This window comes from Adiantum capillus-veneris, chromosome 3 (genome assembly GCF_014529385.1).
Source record: "Adiantum capillus-veneris isolate H3 chromosome 3, ASM1452938v2, whole genome shotgun sequence".
NCBI classification, from domain to species: domain Eukaryota; kingdom Viridiplantae; phylum Streptophyta; class Polypodiopsida; order Polypodiales; family Pteridaceae; genus Adiantum; species Adiantum capillus-veneris.
This window is the reverse complement of record NC_140933.1, coordinates 60618824-60639685: the sequence shown is the minus strand read 5'-3', so window position 1 is coordinate 60639685 and position 20862 is coordinate 60618824. Positions and strand designations below refer to the sequence as shown.

Here is a 20862-nt window from a genome sequence, read left to right as displayed (position 1 = left end):
GGTTGGGTTGGGCTAGGGCGTGCGACTGTGGTGGTGCGGGAAATACAAGTGACAGGACACATGTCGGAGGTGGTGCATGCACGTGGAGCAGTGTGCACGAGGTAGAAAAATAGTCAGGTTTATCTTTTTTAATTCTTTGTGTGGAGCTCGAGAAGCAGGAAAGCACTTGCACAATTTATAGTACATGCTTTGTTGCTTGCAGGTTGTGGGCTTGAGCTTTAGGTGATATAAAACAGAGGATGTTCCCAACTAATGTGATGAGGTGGGATCTTGTGAGATTTTGACTAATAGATTGAGAGAGACACTACAACAAAAAAGGGGGCCTTCGACACAAGTTTCAACGCACCCCGTCGAAATACGCGTCCCTACGAAAATGTCGCAATATGTGTCGAAAGGTATTGTTATTGATGCATATTTCGACGGGCCTGGCGACGCATATTGTGACGACCATAACAGAAAAAAAAATTCTTGGACAGAGGACAGGCAGCCTGGCGTGTGCCCAGTGAAAAGATGGACACAGCCACAGCCAGACTGCCTGTCCTCTGCCCAAGAAAGCGAGCAGCACCAAAATCAACCGTGCTCCCGCAGAAATTTCGGCAGAGTTCCCTTCCTTTTAACATAAACTTTTCAAAAAAAAACCATATGTATACGCCTCCTATATGCTATCCATATAGGATCTCACATGAGATTTAAGGCCAATGAAAGAAATGAAATGAACTTTGTGCAAAACCATAACCAAATTAAAACCATAGCCATAACGAACTTTGTGCAAAACCATAACCAAATTAAAACCATAACCACATTGATCAAAACCATAATGCAGATAACCATAACCATTAACAAAACAATAACCATAAGCATAACCAGAAAGTTAAACATACCCATAAACAAAACAATAACCATAACCATGTCTATACAATGACAATAACCATAACCATAAGGAAAACAATAACCATAATCATGTCTGAACAATAACCATAACCATATATGTCTATACAAAAAAGAGACAAGAAGCGTGTCTGTGTCTGACAAAACATATATATGAAATCCACTGATGACTAGGCGTCACAACCTGCACATAGGACAAGTCACAAAATTAGTATTGATATTACTACACATATACTTATTTAATTAAATCAACTCACACATATTAACGTCTCACCTCAATCGATCAGCGAGACTCTAAGGCCCCCCAGTCTACAGGCTCTCTTGAAGCATCAAGATCATTCAATATTTCATAGATACCTCTGTGATATCCATTTGTCTCCTCCTGGCGTGTCGGGGCTCGATGCATTGCAAGATTCTGCGTTTATACAAAAAACAAAGTAATAAGAATACATGATTCATCACGTTTAAAAAAACGCCATAGCTAGGATTGGATTGAAAACTAACAAACTCATACGAAAGGTGTCAAAGCCTCCGCTGCCAAGATGAGATGTCCCCCTAGTCATCTGTCGTATCTGCGCGGCCTGACGCTGCTATCTGAACCGCATGTCCGCTGTCCACTCATCCTCCCTGATCTGCGGCCAAGGCAAAGTGCTTGCGAATAGCGATAATTTTGTAAATCAAGAATCATTACCAGAAGCTTCTCCGTATCCTGCCCAATCATGCATAGTCCACATAAGAAGTCCATGGATCCTTGCATGCTATTGTCCTACTGGTTCAACCGCATCTGCTATGTCGATCCCATGCTATAACTCCTGGAGATCGTCAAATAGTGGAGCTAGATAAACATCTATATTTTTTGCCTTGAACTTACCAGGTACAATCAAGATTAACATCAAATGACCCTTCTTGATGGCAAGCCACGGCGGGAGGTTGTAATTGATAAGGTACACAGGCCAAGTGCTCCATGACGAGCTTCTCAAGCCAAATGGATTGACTCCATCCATTGCCATGCCCAAACGCAAATTGCGTGGTTCACTCTTAAAATGTGGCCAGGTATCTTCAATGTGACTCCAAGCCTTTGAATCAGCGGGCACCCTAAACGTTGCGTCATTGGGATTATTCGTAGAATGCCACCGCATCAACTTTGCAATGGAACCACAAAGAAACATGATTTTTATCATAGGAATAATAGGGAAATGCCGCAACACTTTAGCTGGCACTGTCTCGCCAACCGCATCTTGTTTGTAGAGAATTGCTCCGCAGTTAGGACACAACAGACAATCTTCGAATTCATTGCGAAAAAGAATGCAATCATTTGGACATGCATGAATCTTGTTGTAGTCCAAGCCAACTGAGGTCAATATTTGCTTTGCGTCTGGCCTGGAGGGGGGCATTTCATTGGGAGCGGGAGCATGCAATCTTTTCCTCCATGTTAGTTGATGACGTTTCCATCTACAATGATTATGAATGTTATATACTCCTCACAATGTAAACTACCTCGCATTCTCTAGTCTTAAGCAATCTCCGTACACCTCGGTCCAGAGGTGTACGGAGATTAGGACCACCGGGTCAAAATCTCATCTTTATTGGTCAAGTCCTATATGGGTAGACACATACGTGCACTCCCAGGTGTACATGGCAATGCATGTAGCGGGCAAAACCCCTTCTCCTCTTTTAGTTCCATAGTTTCTTCTAGAGGGAGAGAGAGAGAGAGAGATAGACAGAGTTTCTGTCCTTTTCACACAATTGGTCAGCCAACGTAACTCTTTCACGCCGACTTTCTCTATCTACTATCTATCTCTCCCTCTCCACCTCTGTAGCTATCTCTAGTTAATTCTCTCTCTCTCTCTCTCTCTCTCTCTCTCTCTCTCTCTCTCTCTCTCTCTCTCTCTCTCTCTCTCTCTCTCTCTCTCTCTCTAGCACTCTCTATCTCTCTATTTCTCTCTCTCTCTCTCTCTCTCTCTCTCTCTCTCTCTCTCTCTCTCTCTCTCTCTCTCTCTCTCTCTCTCTCTCTCTCTCTCTCTCTCTCTCTCTCTCTCTCTCTCTCTCTCTACGTACCCTATCTCTCATTCTTTCTCTCTCGATCTCACTCTCGCTATCTCTCTTTCTCTCTCTATTTCCCTATTTCCCTATCTCTCTCTCTGTCTCGCTCTCCACTTCCCTATCTCTCTCTCTCTCTCTCTCTTCTCTCTCTCTCTCTCTCTCTCTCTCTATCTATCTATCTATATATCACTCTCTTTCTCTTTCTCTCTCTCTCTCTCTCTCTCTCTCTCTCTCTCTCTATTCCCTATCTCTTTCTCTCTCTCTATTTTCCTATCTCTCTCTCTCTCTCTCTCTCTCTCTCTCTCTCTATATATATATATATATATATATATATATATATATATATCACTCTTTACTTCTCTCTCTCTCTCTCTCTCTCTCTCTCTCTCTCTCTCTCTTTAATTTATACGAGCATGTCTCTCTCTCCCTCTCTACCACAGCAGAGCTCGTCGCTTTACACCAGAGGCATACTAATCGAATGAGCGACTCAGCTAGGGAGATCCAGACGCCCACGACTACGGAGGACTACACAACATCGACAGAGGCTGCATTAGAGGATCCAGGTCACTTTGGCTCGACATGCACAATGCCCGATCAGACTATTGACCATGGAGGAGATTGATGAGATCCACCAGCGACCGATGCTGGATCTCTTATGATATACCTATCCCAGTTAGCTGTTTTACCTGCTTAGTCCACACCCAGCAGTTTAGGATTCCATAATTTTTTATTTTGTCATTTTGTCATCTTGTTACTCTGACTTTGTATCAGATCCACCACATTGTAACTTTTTGGTCTCATAGGTCACTTTGGCCTTTTGAAGACGTTAATATAACATTTCATTTTATTTTTCTCTTTAATTTCTCTTTCTTTAACTTTAATTTCCTACACATACATTCTCATTCTCTCTCTCTCTCTCTCTCTCTCTCTCTCTCTCTCTCTCTCTCTCTCTCTCTCTCTCTCTCTCTCTCTCTCTCTCTCTCTCTCTCTCTCGCTAGATTTTTAATTTCTTATTTACACACACACATTTCTCTCTCTTTCTCTCTTTGATTGTCTACACACACACACACATTTCTCTCTCTCTCTCTCTCTCTCTCTCTCTCTCTCTCTCTCTCTCTCTCTCTCTCTCTCTCTCTCTCTCTCTCTCTCTCTCTCTCTCTCTCTCGCTCTTTCCTACACACACACACACACACACACACACACACACACGATGTAGAGAGAGAGAGAGAGAGGGGTTGGGGGGGGGGGAGAGTTTCATAATACCTGCAGGTTTCGGCCAGGAGATCTGAGCGCGTCGCAGGAAAAAATGGCCGCCTGCGTGAGGGGTTTCCCTTTTTTTTCCCCAATTTTTTGGGTCAAAATCTACGTCGATATACTCGTGGTAATACCCGTCGATTTACGCGTGGAAAAGTATGCCTTGCCATCCGTATTTCGACGTGCATATCGACGGGTATTCTGACGTAGGTTTCGACGGGATACAAGTACGTCGAAAACCGCATGGAAAGGTACGGCCGTCGATATATACTGCGTCGATATCTTGATGCTATGTTGTAGTGAGACAGAGTATGGAGCTTTAGTGAATAGAGTATTCTTTTACTCCCTTTGTCTCTCTTTCTCTCTCTTTATACTAAATGCTGAAGTGAATACACTTTTGTCTTTTAAAGCTCTTCAATGTGTTTTTCAAAAGAAAATCTCCTTCAAAAGGTCTATGCACGTGCTGACGCATACCCTTTGAGAAATATTCTTTCTTACTACAAAAGAAGAGAGAGAGAGAGAGAGAGAGAGAGAGAGAGAGAGAGAGAGAGAGAGAGAGAGAGAGAGAGAGAGAGAGATGACGCATACCCTTTGAGAAAGTTCTTTCTTACTACAAAAGAGAGAGAGAGAGAGAGAGAGAGAGAGAGAGAGAGAGAGAGAGAGAGAGCAGGCTAAGAAAATACATTTTTCCTAACTGATGAAAATAAGTTGGATTTCTCTTGGTGTGAGTCAAAATTTTGAAGCTTTTTCCAATGATTACACTAAAACTTATGTAAATTTTCCGATTTTCTTAAAGGTAAGTTGAAAATCTAGGTGAGATTTTACAATTTCAATCGGTTGAAATACACGGGATGCCGGTTTTTTAAAACACTCAGAGATAGTCTCACTTCTTTCTTTTTAATTTTTTATAAATGTTCAAAAGTCACTTTCGTATTTTAGAATGACTTCTAAGTCCCTTGTCACACTAGGGCACCTGTCCCACCGTCTTAAACCTCTAGCTTCTTAGACGCTGTCTGTCAAGGTTCGATGCCTCTGAAATGAACTCCCGCGTACACTTTTTGCAGCTAGTCACTGTTTGGAGAACTTGGCCGAGGGTGCAAGGCCATCCCTCAACAAGGGATGGATGCCAATTTTTTCCTTCTCATTCACAAATGACTGGCTACCATCTGCACATGGCCTTTGCTTCCCTATCTTGGTGTGAAATAGGCTTTAGACAAATCTGACCCTCATTGTTTGCCTAGCTAATAACCCTCGCCCACCTGTATGCCTTGCCAAATGGCTATGAAAGAAGAAATGCCACCCCAATGGCTCTATTGATCGCTACAAGGCACGCCTTGTCGCTCACGGCTTCACTCAACAACAAGGTGTGGATTACTTTGACACCTATTCGCCAGTACTAGGTATGACTGCATTTTAGCTTCTTATTGCACTTACTGCTAAGTTTAATCTTTTCTTACATCATCTTGATATAAAAACTGCTTTCTTACATGGCTTGCTCCAAGAGCTCATTTATATGCTACAGCCTCCTCATTTTGAAGACCCTCACCACCCTGTTTATGTATGTAAATTGCATAAGCCCATTTATGGCTTAAAATAGTTTGCACAGGAGTGGTACATCCACATGCACCACTACTTTCTCAAATGTGGTTGGGAATGTCTTATGGCAGACTACAATATCTACATATGGTAGACCTCTAAAGGCATGGCTAACTTAGGCCTCTTTGTGGTTGGCATTCGTCTTCTACCCTCACCCACCCGTATGCCTTGCCAAATGGCATCTCTCACGAATTCCCAGTAACCGACCAAGGACCTATGAATTATTTTCTCGGCCTTGAAGTCATAAGAGATCCAACAGGTAAATTTATTCAATTATCCCAATCCAAATACATTGAAAAACTCCTCCTCTTCTATGGTATGTCTTCTTCAACCCCTGAGTTTACCCCTTTCCTTGCTAAGCACAATCTTGCTCCTGAATTTCATGACTATACTAACACTGATGCACTCTACCACCCATCCTTTTGTTTCCCAATATTTTGCGAACAATTACGTTATCTTATCTCTTGCACCCATTTTGATCTTTGCTACACATGCCATATCCTCTCTCGCTCTATGTCAAAGCCCTGTAAAGTGCACAAGCAAGATGTAAAGTGCACCCTTTGCTACCTACGTACCACTCAACATGTCATAATGATCAATATCTAATTCTCCTAAATGATTTTCTCATATTAAACTAATCATTTAATCTAGGGAAGTGCCAAGGGAGAAAAAGCTAGAATATTGGTTAAGCTAGCAGACTGGCCACAGTAGGGATCCAAAGGAGGGAAAATAGGGATCCAAAGGGGGGTCCATCTGCAAAAGATCCATGTGAAACAATGGGCTAAAAATACCCTAAGGTTCAGCCCATTAAGACTTCCAAAATGCTAAGGTTCCAAAATTCAAAGGTTGTGTCCAAAGGTCGACCCTAGGGAAATTGGATGCTTTGTGTGTGACCAAAAGTCTTTTCAAATCCCTACATAGGAGGGGGAGAGCCTAGGGAGTAGGGGATGAGAGAGAAATTCACACACACACACAGGCTCCCTTTACACAAAGGGAATTTGGGACACATGTCAGCTCCCTAGCCCAGATGCCCACAAGGTGTGCCCAATTCCTATTGGATGGCCTTGGAGGTGGACCAATGAGAATTAGGCTAGAGTAAATCTAGTTTAATTAATTTAAAAACACTTAATAAAAAGAACCAATGAAAATTAAGTCTCCTAGATGATTATTGGACAGGCCGTGAAGGGGTCCAATAGGAATTGAGCAGCCCAATGGGCTACTTAATTCCTATTGGTCAGAATGGGGAAAGGTCCAATGGGGATTTAATTCATTTAAATCAATTAAGTTTAATTGATTAAGATCTCACAAAAGGGGAAAGGGGGACACATGTCAGAAGGCTATCACTTATGCTGCTTAATAGCCATTGGCTTGACTTGGGGAGGTCCAATGGGGGAAAATCAAGAGCAAATAGCAAGAGGGCTCGCCCAAGAGAGAGAGAGCGGGGCTGATTTTTGCAAGGCATTATCACACACACACTCACACAATCTCATGTGCGAAGAAAGAGAAGACTATCTCTTCCCAAGCTTTAATGGAGAGCTCATCACCTACTCCAAGCTTGTGAGATAGAACCCTTCATCGACACACTCCTGGCATGTGGATGCAAATCCAACCAAGAGCCAAGCTTCAATGCATGCTCATCTCCTCTACCATGCTAATTACTAAGCTAAACTATGCTAATATGAGTGATTATGTGAGGAGATGTACATCTTTCTCGTAAGATACTCCTTCTTCCTCTCAATCCACTCTCATACCCTGCTAGCTCTCACCATCTTCGAAGGTGTGTGAGGTCTTGGGTCTGAGAACGGGGATAATTAAAGTTGTTTTTGCTAAGTGCTTTGCTTAGTGCATGAAGCTTTCATATTCATTGCACTATCTAGTCGTGAAGGAACACAAAGAATTGCATTGTACACTGTCTCTCTTGATGGGAGAAACCATAATACAAAGCCTTTTGGAGGGGGGACCGGCTCCATGCAAATCCGGTCCTCAACTGTTGTCAATAGCTTAATTTCTCTCTCTTTTAAAAGTATTGTTGATGCTATCTAACTAGGTCTTATGCTTTTTGTTGCTCTCTCTCCACCCAAGCACTTTTGTCATTCTCATTAGGAATATATTCTAATGAAATGCCCACTATGTTCATGCTAATTTCCGCTACACACAAGTTTCTAGACCATTAAATGTTACATTGGTATCAGAGCACAAGGTTTCTCTTTTCTTGCTCAAGAAGGGAGGTCCTCAAGCTAGCTATAAATGGTTGGTATTATTAATTGCCTGTGAGTAAGTAGAATAGGTATTTTTCAGCCTTGCAGTGCGCCTGTCTTCGTGCAGTTAACGGGGCATCACCGTCGAGAGCTATGGTCTTAATAGTGGATTCCTACAGGGATTGCCTACGGCTTAACCACTATTGAGCTATTAGAAGCTTGACAGGAGCCGGTGCTGTTTTGGTGTCGAAAGAACCTCTCTTCTATTCCTTGCAATTAATGGTATTCGAGCCGCGGGTACAGTAGCTTGAGTGCTTTTTCTAAAGGGGTAAAGAGGAGTAGCAACTAGGTCTTTAAGTGCCAAAGTACACCTAAAAAGTTTACACCTAAAAGTTGTTAGAATGGTTGACAATAGTAAAGAGAGTGAAATTAATGTTGATAACTTTGATTTTTCTCATGATCAAGCTACTAATGATGCTTCAATGCTTGTTAACTATCTTGTTTCTAGGCTTCAACAAGCCATGGCAATCCATCTCTCCAAACTGAAGTGCAACGGCAGCTCCGTGCTCACGAGATTCTCCAAGCTCATCACCACGACAAGAGAACACCTAGGAAGCCTCCTTGTGAGACTCCCAAAAGAGGTCTCTCTCTGATTCGGGAAGAAGAAGAGAATCCGTACGAAGGGCTCAAGAATTTACTTCTTGATGATGCATCTCCTTCCCAAAGGAGAACTCAAGAGCCTCCACCGAAGGAACGAGAAAGAAGTGAGTCTCCCACCACCTCGGCAGAGATGGCTCCACGAAGACGGCGGGCTAAACGCTCTCCATCACCACCAAAGCGGAGAAGACCATCACACTCTTCTCCACGCCATAATTCAAAGAGGGATGATAAAAAGCAAGAGAAGAAAAAGGCGAGAAAGAGGACACCCTCTTCTTCATCCTCTTCCTCTTATGAAAGTGATGGTAAAGACGACGAAGATCAAGACAAGAAAAAGGCGAGAAAGAGGTCACCCTCTTCTCCACCTTCTTCAAATTCTTCACCTTCTAAAGAAAGTGATGGTGCAACCTTTGAACCATCAAAAATAAGAGGCCATAGGAAATCCTATGCCGCATGGAAGAGGTCATCCAAGCTAAAGAAGTTCAAAGAGGGAGGGAAGATCATCTCTTTCCTTACCTATGATGACACCTTTGGTGCTACGGACAAAGTCTTGGCCTTTATCGAATAGTTTGATGCATCGTTTGGAGATGAGGGCTTCACGGAGTCCTCCAAGCTACGCCATGTAGCTATGCACTTTCAAAAGTCCACCAAGCAATGGTGGTCTAGCCTACGAGCCAACGGTGAAGCTCCAGGAACATGGAAAGCTTTAAGAGCTTCCATTATGAAGCAGTTTTTGGCCACCGATGCCAAAGACAAAGTACTCACCGAATGCCGAAGCTTAAAGCTCTCTCCCTATGAATCCATCCACAAATATGTAGACAAGTTTTGGGACCTACAACTCAAAGCCACTGTCTTGAAAAAGTTGGATTTTGGAGAGAAAAAGCAACAATTTTTTGTGGGCTTAACCGAAGAAATGGCGGAGTATGTCAACTCCCAAAGGCCAATACACCATACTATGGTGGCCTCACGAATCAATTTCCAAACGGGGGCTAAAAGAAATAATAATCCCCCGGAAAACAAGGGTTCCAATGAGCCTAAGGTGAAGGACAATGTCCAAAAGTCTCCTAAGGGAAACTCCAACAAAGCTAAAGAGAAGGGAGTTTACAAAGGTAAAAACAAACTCTCTCCTAAAGAGCTTGAGCGTTAACGCAAGGATAACCGGTGTTTCAAGTGCGGTGAACAAGGGCATGCGTACCGCGCTTGTCCCCAAAAGAACAACCGCCAAGATCCTCCTAGAGCTTCCTTCGTTGAAATCCAAGAGGAGGAGACTCACCAAACTCATCACAAAGGATCTCCTCTATGCCATGCTTGGGGAAAGGTAAGAGAACATGATGCTTTTATTCTCTTTGACCATGGTTCTACTCACAATTTTATATCTATAGAGTTGGCCACCAAGCTAGACATACAATCCTACGAGATGGGAGATGTCCTACCCGTAGATAGTGCCTTCAAGAGGCAAGAAGATTCAGTCACTCCCTTAATCGGGAAATTGAGGCTTCATGTCCAAGGCTATGTGGACAAAGAGGACTTCTTTATCTCTCCTCTCAAGCATGAGGTCGATGTAATCCTAGGGGCACCATGGTTTGACCGCCTAGCTGCCGATGTTAAATTTCTTGAAAGGAGAATCTCCTTTAAGTTCAGGGAAAAAGACATGTATATAGATGCTAAGGAAATGGGTAACACTATTCCCATTGTACATACACCAGCTTTCAACAGGTCAATAAAGAGCTCTATTTTCGTGTACATGATTTTTGTTAAAGATTCTCAAAATAAACCTAATGCTCTAGCAAAAGAAAATAAAAGAAACCAAAAGGAATTAGAGTTATCCAATTCTCTCAAGGGGTTTCAAGATGTTTTTATTGACGACATCCCTTGTGAGCTACCTCCTAAACGAGGTAATGATGACCATGCAATTGAACTTCTTCCAGGAAGTTCACCGCCTAACAAACCTCCTTATAGAGTTTCTCAAGATCAACAAGAGGAGATTATGCGGCATGTGCATGAGTTAATTGAGAAGGGCATGGTTAGGCTTAGCTCATCTCCATTTTGCTCACCTGTGCTATTAGTACAAAAGAAAGACAGCACATATCATATGTGTGTCGACTATAGAGCACTAAATAGGATCACTATCAAGAATAGGTTTCCCGTTCCACGGGTAGAAGACCTATTTGATAAGCTACAAGGATCGACCTACTTCAGTAGGGTTGACCTAAAAAGTGGCTATAATCAAATAAGGATAGTTGATCAAGACATTGTAAAGACCGCATTTCGTACCACATTTGGTCTTTACGAATACATTGTCATGCCTTTTGGCTTGACCAATGCACCAGCCACATTCAACCGCTTGATGGAGAAGCTGTTCAGTCCTCATCGAACCTTCATTGGAGTGTTCTTTGATGATATTATCATCTACTCTAACTCATTGGAGGAACACAAGCAACACCTCCAGGTAATATTTCAAGTTTTAAGAGAGAATAAACTTTATGTTAATCGAAAGAGAAAGTGAATTTTTCTTGCAAGAGATTCAGTATTTAGGTCACATTATCTCTCAAGATGGCATCCAAATGAATCCATCCAAGTTAGAGGTAATAAAAGGATGGCCTAAACCAAGGAATCTTCATGAACTAAGAAGCTTCATAGGTATGTGTGCATACTATAGACGCTTCATAGAAAAGTTCTCACAAATTGCGGGACCATCACATGAACTAACAAAGAAAAGCGTTAGGTATACATGGTCTGCTAAGGAGAACAATGCTTTCAAAAAGCTTATCTCTCAACTTGTGCTTACACTACCAGATCTCTCAAAACCATTTGAGGTCCAATGTGATGCTTGTGGTGATTGCCTTGGAGCTGGTTTGCTCCAAGAAGAGCACGCCATAGGCTATGACACTCAAAGTCTCGACCATGTTGAGCAAGCTTTAGGCATATATGAAAAGGAACTCCTTGCAGTTCTGCATGCCTTAGACTCATGGAAGCACTATTTATTGGGGACTCCTTTCATTCTGCGAACGGATCACCAAAGTCTTAAGTACTTCATGACGCAGACCAAGCTCTCCGACAAACAAATGAGGTGGGCAAATTTCCTTTTGCAATTTCATTTTCATATTTCTCACGTTGCTGGAAAGGATAATCAAGTAGGTGATGCACTCTCAAGACATCCGAGAGTGAATGCGGTTTCCATAGCAACTCACAATGATCTATCTTCAATGACAAATGAGTACGCTATTGATCCCGACTTTAGAGATGTGATTTCAGCCCTTGCATTAGGGAAGAAAGAAGAACCATTTACTTTACAAGATGGTTATCTTCTCTATGGCAATAGACTATGTGTTACTAACTCACTATGTGAGAAAGTAATGTATGAATATCATGCTCCGCCTTATGCGGGGCATAGAGGGATTCAGTCTACCTTAAAGGGAATTGAAACATATTTCTATTGGCCTACCATGAAAGTGAGCATACAAGAGTATGTTTCTAAATGTGTGGTATGCCAAAAGATAAAATTTGATAGAGGGAAGAAACTTGGATTGCTTCAACCCTTGCCAATCCTAATTCACCATGGGATAGCATATCCATGGATTTTATCTTTGGATTGCCTAAGTCTATCCATGGGAATACGGGAATATGGACGATAGTATACAGGTTCAGTAAACAAGCTCATTTTATACCTGTCAAAAAGACTATCAAAGCCCATCAAATGGCAACCATCTTCATTTCACAAATTTTCAAGTACCATGGCTTGCCAATGTCCATAGTGCCGGATAGAGATCCTAGAATGACCAGTAATTTCTGGAAGGGTCTCTTTGAGAATTTAGGGACAAGGCTAAACTTCTCTTCAGCCTATCATCCACAAACCGATGGCCAAAGTGAAATAGCTAACCTAAACATTCTCGATCTACTAAAAGCCTATGTAATGGAAGTAGATCAAAGATCCCAATGGGAGAAGTACTTACCCTTAGTGGAGTATGCTTACAATAACACTGTACATACTTCCACGGGAAAAGCACCTTTCGAGGTAATTGAGGGGAGATCAAAAACTCCCTTGCTACTTAAGGTACATGGGAAGATCTTCGCTGCAGATGAGTATAGCCGAGACCTACAAGAATCTTTTCAAAAGATTAAGGATGCTATCTCTATCTCACAGCAAAGGAAAAAGGCTGCTGCTGACAAGCACAAAAGAGCCCAAGCCTTTAAAGAAAATGATTGGGTCTTATTAAAGTTTCCCAAGGCTCGATTAAGGCACATGACGGGCAAGAATCCTACGGGACACCAAAAGTACTATGCTAAACTAGCGAAAAGGTACTATGGTCCCTTCCAGATTCTTAGGCCAATCAATGAGATGGCCTATCAACTCAAGTTGCCCAATCATTGGCTCATACACAATGCTTTCCATGTGAGCCTATTAAAGCCTTACAAAGGAGAGCCTCCTCAAGAACCAACTATTGAAGACCCACAGGAGATCGAGGACCAAGAAGAGGTGTTGCAGCCCGAGTCCATTCTCCGATATGAAGACAAGGTACTAAGAGGCAGTAAGACTATCCGATGATATCTTATTAAGTTTAAGAATTATCCTTTTGAAGATGCTAAATGGATGCAAGGCATACAATTAAAGGATAACCTAAACCTTGTCAATGCTTACAATGCTTCCCAAGAGTAAGCAAATGTACAAAATGTTAAAAATGAACAAAGTTTTTATCTTATAAGACTCTCTTTTTCTTTATTGTGCACAAAAATGAAGTAGTATGCATGCTTAGATCAAGTTTGCGGAGACGACGTCTCCCAAACACCAAGTAGAGCTTGTCACTCTACTATGGAAGACTGATAGGACTAATGTGCAAACATGCTTGCGGCAGCCTCAGGCTCTCAAGCGACAAATGGACTAGTCATCCATTGTGGAATGATATCGTAGGGTAACATAGGGATCGTCTACCCGCTAAATAAAGGACTCGTGAATTTGCTTTATCTTCTCTACACCATAGTCGAGGACAACTATGATTTCAAGAGAGAGGTAATGTCATAATAATCAATATCTAATTCTGCTAAATGATTTTCTCATATTAAACTGATGATTTAATGTGGGGAAGTGCCAGGGGAGAAAAAGCTAGAATATTCGTTAAGCTAGCAGACCGGCCACAATAGGGATCCAAAGGAGGGAAAATAGGGATCCAAAGGGGGGGCAATCTCCAAAAGAGCCATGTGAAAGAATGGACCTAAAAAGACCCTAAGGTTCAGCCCATTAAGACTTCCAAAATGCTAAGGTTCCTAAATTCAAAGGTTGTGTCCAAAGGTCAACCCTAGGGAAATTGGATGCTTTGTGTGTGACCAAAAAGTCTTTTCAAATCCCTACATAGGAGGGGGCGAGCCTTAGGAGTAGGGAATGAGAGAGAAAGTCACACGCACACACCGGCTCCCTTTACACAAAGGGAATTAGAGACACATGTCAGCTCCCTAGCCCAGATGCCCACAAGGTGTGCCCAATTCCTATTGGATGGCCTTGGAGGTGGACCAATGAGAACTAGGCTAGAGTAAATCTAGTTTAATTAATTGAGTGCCTCTGAAACATGGGGAAAAAGGCACTCAGGGTTTCTCTCCTCTTGGAAGGTGGGTCTTAGGATCGCTAGATAGTTAAGTACGCTTCCCCTGTGAGGTGGAGCTAGATCTCGTTGCTAGTAGGCTCGAACTCGACTCACTTTGTGATGAGAGATCATCCGCTAGTTGAACCCTGAACCATTTTGTTTGCTTCCGCTATAGATCTAGTGGCCACCAGGTTTACCATCAGATCCGTTGTTTGATATGACGGGGTGGGGACCTCACACCTGGTATCAGAGCCTAGGTTAGGCTGGGAAAATAAAGTCGTATTGTTTGAACATTTAAAAGGAACTGAAATTATATAGGTATTTGATCCGAATTCCTTGCATTGGTGTTGCAGGAAGACTCCGTGCTCGAATATCGGAAGTGCCAAGTGTTTGAGCTTATTTATGAGCAAGCTCGAAGATCCCCCGTTTACCAGTTCAGGCGAGATGTCATGGAGATATTGTTGAAGGCTTATACGCCACACTCCACTCGTATTGATAAAGGATGGGAACTTGATTGGACATTTCCAGGAGGGGTTTACTACATCAATGCTCGGAAGCTAGGATGCCTGGCTACAGACTTGAAGAAGATACGTTGGGGAGAAGAGTTGAGAGTGATAGAGATATTCTACTTGACCAATGAGAACTAGGCTAGAGTAAATCTAGAGTGAAGGGTCCCAATAGGAATTGAGCAGCCCAATGGGCTACTTAATTCCTATTGGCCAGAATGGGGAAAGGTCCAATGGGGATTTAATTCATTTAAATCAATTAAGTTTAATTGATTAAGCTCTCACAAAAGGGGAAAGGGGGACACATGTCAGAAGGCTATCACTTATGCTGCTTAATAGCCATTGGCTTGACTTGGGGAGGTCCAATGGGGGAAAATCAAGAGCAAATAGCAAGAGGGCTCGCCCAAGAGAGAGAGAGCGGGGCTGATTTTCGCAAGGCATTATCACACACACACTCACACAATCTCATGTGCGAAGAAAGAGAAGACTATCTCTTCCCAAGCTTTAATAGAGAGCTCATCACCTACTCCAAGCTTGTGAGATAGAACCCTTCATCGACACACTCTTGGCATGTGGATGCAAATCCAACCAAGAACCAAGCTTCAATGCATGCTCATCTCCTCTACCATGCTAATTACTAAGCTAAGCTATGCTAATATGAGTGATTATGTGAGGAGATGTACATCTTTCTCGTAAGATACTCCTTCTTCCTCTCAATCCACTCTCATACCCTGCTAGCTCTCACCATCTTCGAAGGTGTGTGAGGTCTTGGGTCTGAGAACGGGGATAATTAAAGTTGTTTTTGCTAAGTGTTTTGGTTAGTGCATGAAGCTTTCATATTCATTGCACTAGCTAGTCTTGAAGGAACACAAAGAATTTTATTGTACAATGTCTCTCTTGATGGGAGAAACCATAATACAAAGCCTTTTGGGGGGGGACCGGCTCTATGCAAATCCGGTCCTCAGCTGTTGTCAATAGCTTAATTTCTCTCTCTTTTGAAAGTATTGTTGATGCTATCTAACTAGGTGTTATGCTTTTTGTTGCTCTCTCTCCACCCAAGCACTCTTGTAATTCTCATTAGGAATATATTCTAATGAAATGCCCACTATGTTCATGCTAATTTCCGCTACACATAAGTTTTTAGACCATTAAATGTTACTCAACACTATGCTGTCACTTATTATTACGACCCCTCTAGCCCCATCTCTATTTCACGATATGTTGATGCCAATTGGGATGGCGACGACCCTCAATGTTTTTCCAAAGGAGGCTATGTGTTCACTTTGGCTGGTGGTCCTATCTCCTGGAAAACCAGACGACAATCTTCTATTGCAAGCTTTTCTATCGAAGCGGAATACGTTGTTGTTGCTCTTGCCTCCTGCGAGGCTCTTTGGATCTCTAAATTGATCAACAAATTGAAGCTACCCTTAAATATCTCTACTCATCCAATCACTCTATTTTGTGATAATCAGTCTACTATCTCACTTACAGAATCACCCTCGTTCTCCTCCAAGATCAAACACATTAAGATCAGCTTTCATCTTTTGAAAGAGTTAGTCGTAAATGGCTTTATCAAGCTAGTGTGTGTACCATCTGCAGAAAATTGGGCAGACTTTCTCACCAAGTCTGTGCCCATCACCAAAGAGCCTCATTTCGTAATTTGAATTTGATCCCGACTGGATGAACTTCTCATTGAGGGGGAATATCATGTATCTACGATGTGGCTACTTCACAAAGTTTTTTTCCTATCAATCTCAATGTGTTACAATGAGAAGTCCACCCTTAAGGGGGGATGTAAAAGCTATCCAATAAATTATTGAGTGTGGACTCCTTTCCACCTACCTCTATTCCCAAACTCCTTACACCTAATTCCCACATGGACTCCTTCCAGCTATGTAAGTTTCAACATGTGTCTTTTCCACCTACCTATAATTCACATGTGATGGATATTCCCAAATACCTCAACTTGTATATAAAGCCCATAAGCTACCCTCCTTGGTAACAAGGTGTTATTTCTCCACTCAAGTGCAATCTAGTGTCATAGCTCTATTTCTATCTTACACTCTCTTATTTCTTGACATTAGCATACTTATTAACAGTGATATTAATCACATTAAGTTAATCTCTAAGTTCTCACACAGTGTTGTTACGAGAAACACCATCAATACAGGAGGCCCCATTACGATGAAGATGAAGACAAGCCCGTAGGCTAGGAAGGCTTGGAACAGCGTAGCTAGAATTTGGAAGGGAACCCAAAGGGGGGAAATGCTGAGCACTTGGCTACCTTTGAAGATGCACATCACCATGAGGAGGGCCATGGTGTTGGACTTGCAAGTAGCATCACAGGCATTGGGTTTAGGTCGGGTGGATAGTAAGCCTGGCCCCCTATTACCTCGATGAGAAAATTGCATAAGACAGCTTGAGCCGGAACGCGAAGCAGAAGCTTAGCGATGGCTTCCTTCTTGATGCATTGCTGAGAGTCGGGGATGCAGGAGGTTGCCATTTTCAGGAGAAGTAGTGATATCTACATGAGCATTCCCTTGAACACCAGAGGATTATATAGTAGACATGGTCAATGGCTGCTAACTTTCCATCCGAAAGCTGAATATGAGTAGTACCGACCTCGATGGCATACTTAACACCATTGCTGCCAAATCGACCTTTAAACGGTTGACTCAGGGGACAATAATGTGATAACCACTCAAGCTAAGAGGTTAAATGACAGGTGGCTTCTGTATCAAGAATCCAACTGGAGGATGAGTGATGGGTTGGATTATGTTCAACCATGAAGGCTAGGAAAGAATCTTCATGAGAACTCTCAGACGAACACGGTACAGGATTCACGATCATCATCAGAGAAAGTGTCAAAATTTGCAGCATAATGTGTTTGTCTTCTTCTGTAAGGCTTTTTGCCTTTCCATCGAGAGTTCCAATAATCACGCGTATGATGACCTGAGCGAGCACAAATCTTACAAAAAAGTATGTTGGTGAGACAAAAATTAGGATTTTATCAGGGTTGCGAAGCTGAATAGGGGCACGCCGAGTGTATGATTTATTGCGTGGGTTGTACTGATTTCTGGGATTGGTATAAAGTGCAAGGGATTGGGATGAAGATGATGATGCGGCACTCCCAGATGAGAACTTACGATGCATTGCTTGTTCCTGAATGATAGCAGGTATAAGAATGGGAGCGGTTAAGTTAGCAATGCTGGCTTTGGTACTAATAAAAGCTTGCCATGATGATGGAAGTACACCCAAGAGAAGGATTGCTTGTACTCTAAGCGGTAGGTGGAGCCCGGAGAGAGTTACATCATCCATGGCGAGATCACGCCAGGTTTGTAAGAGCTTTTCAACATCCTGGTCATCACTCATTGTCTGGTTCACTAAGAGTTTGAGGTTGCCAACCTGGGTGGTGGACACATTAGTATGCTAATACGTGTCTCTTAATTGAACCCAAATAGCATTGGCTGTGGTAAGAGTTCTTACAGTCTGTTTCTGAGTATCGTCATATGCAGGAATAATTCTAAACGGGCAGAGGAGGCAAGGCTAAGCGCTGGTGTAGAATATGGCGCTAGGTTAGATCCCTCTTACTAAGCCGATACCATGTAGAATTACTTAATACTATGAAGAAGATAACAGAAGGAGATGAAAACATAGAGAGCGTAGAGATGTAGACGCAACTGCTTCGATTTCATTAAACGTTGTGTTATTTACAAGCGCAGCTCGTGACCTTTCAGCTCAGCTGCTTCATATCTTTTATTTGTATTGTTTTATTATTTATGAATTATATTGACTATGGTGGCGTTATATTATTCTTCAGTTCACTAGTCACTTACGGACTTCTCTTCTGATATAATTATAATCTATATATGGCCAAATTTCCTATTGGGAGAGAGGACTTATCGCTAGCACTAGAAAACCTACCACCACCGCGACCCACATGAACAAATGTGCCTTAGTACCAATCCTTCTTGCCTTGAGCAGAATACAGTACAATATGATGAACGTTGGGGTGGTTACGGCGACCCAAATCCAGGGGTTCCTTAATGAGAGCACCAGTGTTGTTACGAGAAACACCATCAATACAAGAGGCCCCGTTACGACGAAGATGAAGACAAGCCCGTAGGCTAGGAAGGCTAAGAGCAGCGCAGCTAGAATTTGGAAGGGAACCCAAAGGGGGAAAATGCTGAGCACTTGACTGCCTGTGAAGACGCACATCACCATGAGGAGGGCCTTGGTGTTGGACTTGCAAGTAGCATCACAGGCATTGGGGTTTAGGTCGGATGGATAGTAAGCATGGCCCCCTATTACCTCGATGAGAAAACTGCATAAGACAGCTTGAGCAGGAACGCGAAGCAGAAGCTTAGCGATGGCTTCCTCCTTTAGACGTATGTTTGCTTGATGCATTGCTGAGAGTCGGGGATGCAGGAGGACGTTGCCATTTGCAGGAGAAGTAGTGATATCTGCATGAGCATTCCCTTGAACACGCGGAGGATTACACGGCTGGCTAATTTCCTGTTCAGAAATTGGCGTATTAGGGCCAGAACGCGCAGTCGCGTGCTGCAGTTGAAGCTGGCCGGTCTGCCTGCTATTTCTCCAGTATCGGAAGAGAGTGACGGCGATGGGGCAAGCTCCTTCGGAAAGAAGCTCGGTGACCAGAATGGACCAGCAGAGCCAGAAGCAGCGGTGTGTCATGAAGCTGCCAAAGTTGCCTCCGACGAGAAGGCCGCCTGTGGTGATGAGCACGGCGCTGGAAGCCGAAGCATGGAAGGATTGTAGGATCAAAGCCAAGTGTAGCCAGGTGAGGTCGCGGTCGCGCCTGAACTCCGCAATGGCCTGCCGCAGCAGGTGGCATGACCTCTTAAACCTCTTGATGGCTGCACCCCTAAGGTGCCCACCATTCACCAGCAGCGGAATTCCTTCCAGCACCATCACCAGCACAGCCAGGCCCATCACGCTCTCCTTGGCCCTCTGGGAGCAGGGCGGCGCCGAACATCCTGGGGACAGACTTAGTTCAACTATATAAGCATTGCCAACAAGCAGTAGGGCCACCATGCACTTGATGCACTGGGCTGACGCATCCCCTCTTACCCGATCAGCACCAGTAATGTTTGGGACTAATTCCCCAGCAGCAGCTAGCTGCTGCTGCGAGCTTAATGTCATAGACGATGTAGCTCCGCCGGCCGGCTGGCCGCCTGCAGCAGCTGGTGCAGGTGCTAACGATTCAATATCAATTTGCGGGGACCTAGTACTAATTCTGATCGCAGCAGGGCCAGCATCAATACTACTACTGTTAAAGTTGTTAATGATGCTAATACTGCCATTTTCTTCAATGTAAATGCTTCGCCTAGTGCTCAAATAACTGGTGATCCACAACCAGCTGGGACGGATGGAGAAATCCATGAGAAGCTTGAGCAGCAGGATTATCCAGCACTCCCATAACGTCAACGCCGACATGAAGGATCCAAAGCTGCCCAGCACAAGCGCTGTCATTACGAATGTTACCTCAGCCCCGGCTCTGCCCAGGCGCTGTATGCATTCCTGCATATCAGCATGATTACTACTATTGCAGGCCTCATAATTTGGACTGACGTTGATCTCCTCGGGACTAGCCATTGCCGCAATAGTATGGCCTTCTCTGGACGGGCGTTGATCAGCTGATTGTATTAAGCTAGTATTGTACAAGTAATCTTATATATTGTTAAGAAAATAATATGCATTGAAAACCTTCAGCAGGCCCGCGAGTCGAGGAAGTTCGCAGAAATGTCGACGTCTACGCGTACTTATAAACTTAGTCCCGTGTGGGCGACTGCAGCGACGTCACTCAAAGTTTAATTATAGGGAGAATTACCTCAAAGTACCCCCAATATTTTGTCATAAATTCCCAAAATGACCCTTCAAATTTTCCAAAATTCTCAAAATTTACCCCTCGTTATGAGATCAAATTTCTTTAGTTTTTTTTTTCTGTAGCTTTTCATAAGAAGATTGATTTTCTATCATTACAAGATGCTAAATCTAGAATTTGAGTTGGTTATGTAGGCTTTGGAGATGAATTGCTTCATTATTTTTAGACATAATTGCCTTTTTTTTAAAAGGTAATTTATAATAAATATTAAGCACTCAAAAACGGATCTCAATTGTAAA

At 42.9% G+C, this 20862-nt stretch overlaps 1 protein-coding gene and 1 pseudogene across 1 annotated transcript; both read right to left on the bottom strand.

Moving 5' to 3' along the window:
• Positions 1-17424: 17424 nt before the first annotated feature.
• LOC147460999 (uncharacterized) lies at positions 17425-18413 on the bottom strand (annotated as a pseudogene).
• A 187-nt stretch (positions 18414-18600) lies between these two features.
• On the bottom strand, positions 18601-20334 carry LOC147460998 (uncharacterized). The gene is made up of 2 exons (XM_086504572.1): positions 20007-20334; positions 18601-19892 (listed from the first exon to the last, which is right to left on the bottom strand). The coding sequence occupies exons 1-2, from the start codon at positions 20332-20334 to the stop codon at positions 18601-18603; spliced, it is 1620 nt and encodes a 539-aa protein (XP_086360698.1).
• Between the last annotated feature and the right edge of the window lie 528 nt (positions 20335-20862).

What these genes read in the sequence shown, in the direction of transcription:
- LOC147460998 (XM_086504572.1), bottom strand. Translation starts at nt 20,334, where the DNA reads ATGGCTAGTCCCGAGGAGATCAACGTCAGTCCAAATTATGAGGCCTGC. An exon ending in CATTAACAACTTTAACAGTA is followed by an intron (nt 19,893 to 20,006) that starts GTAGTATTGATG and finishes CGGCCGGCGGAG; the next exon opens with CTACATCGTCTATGACATTA.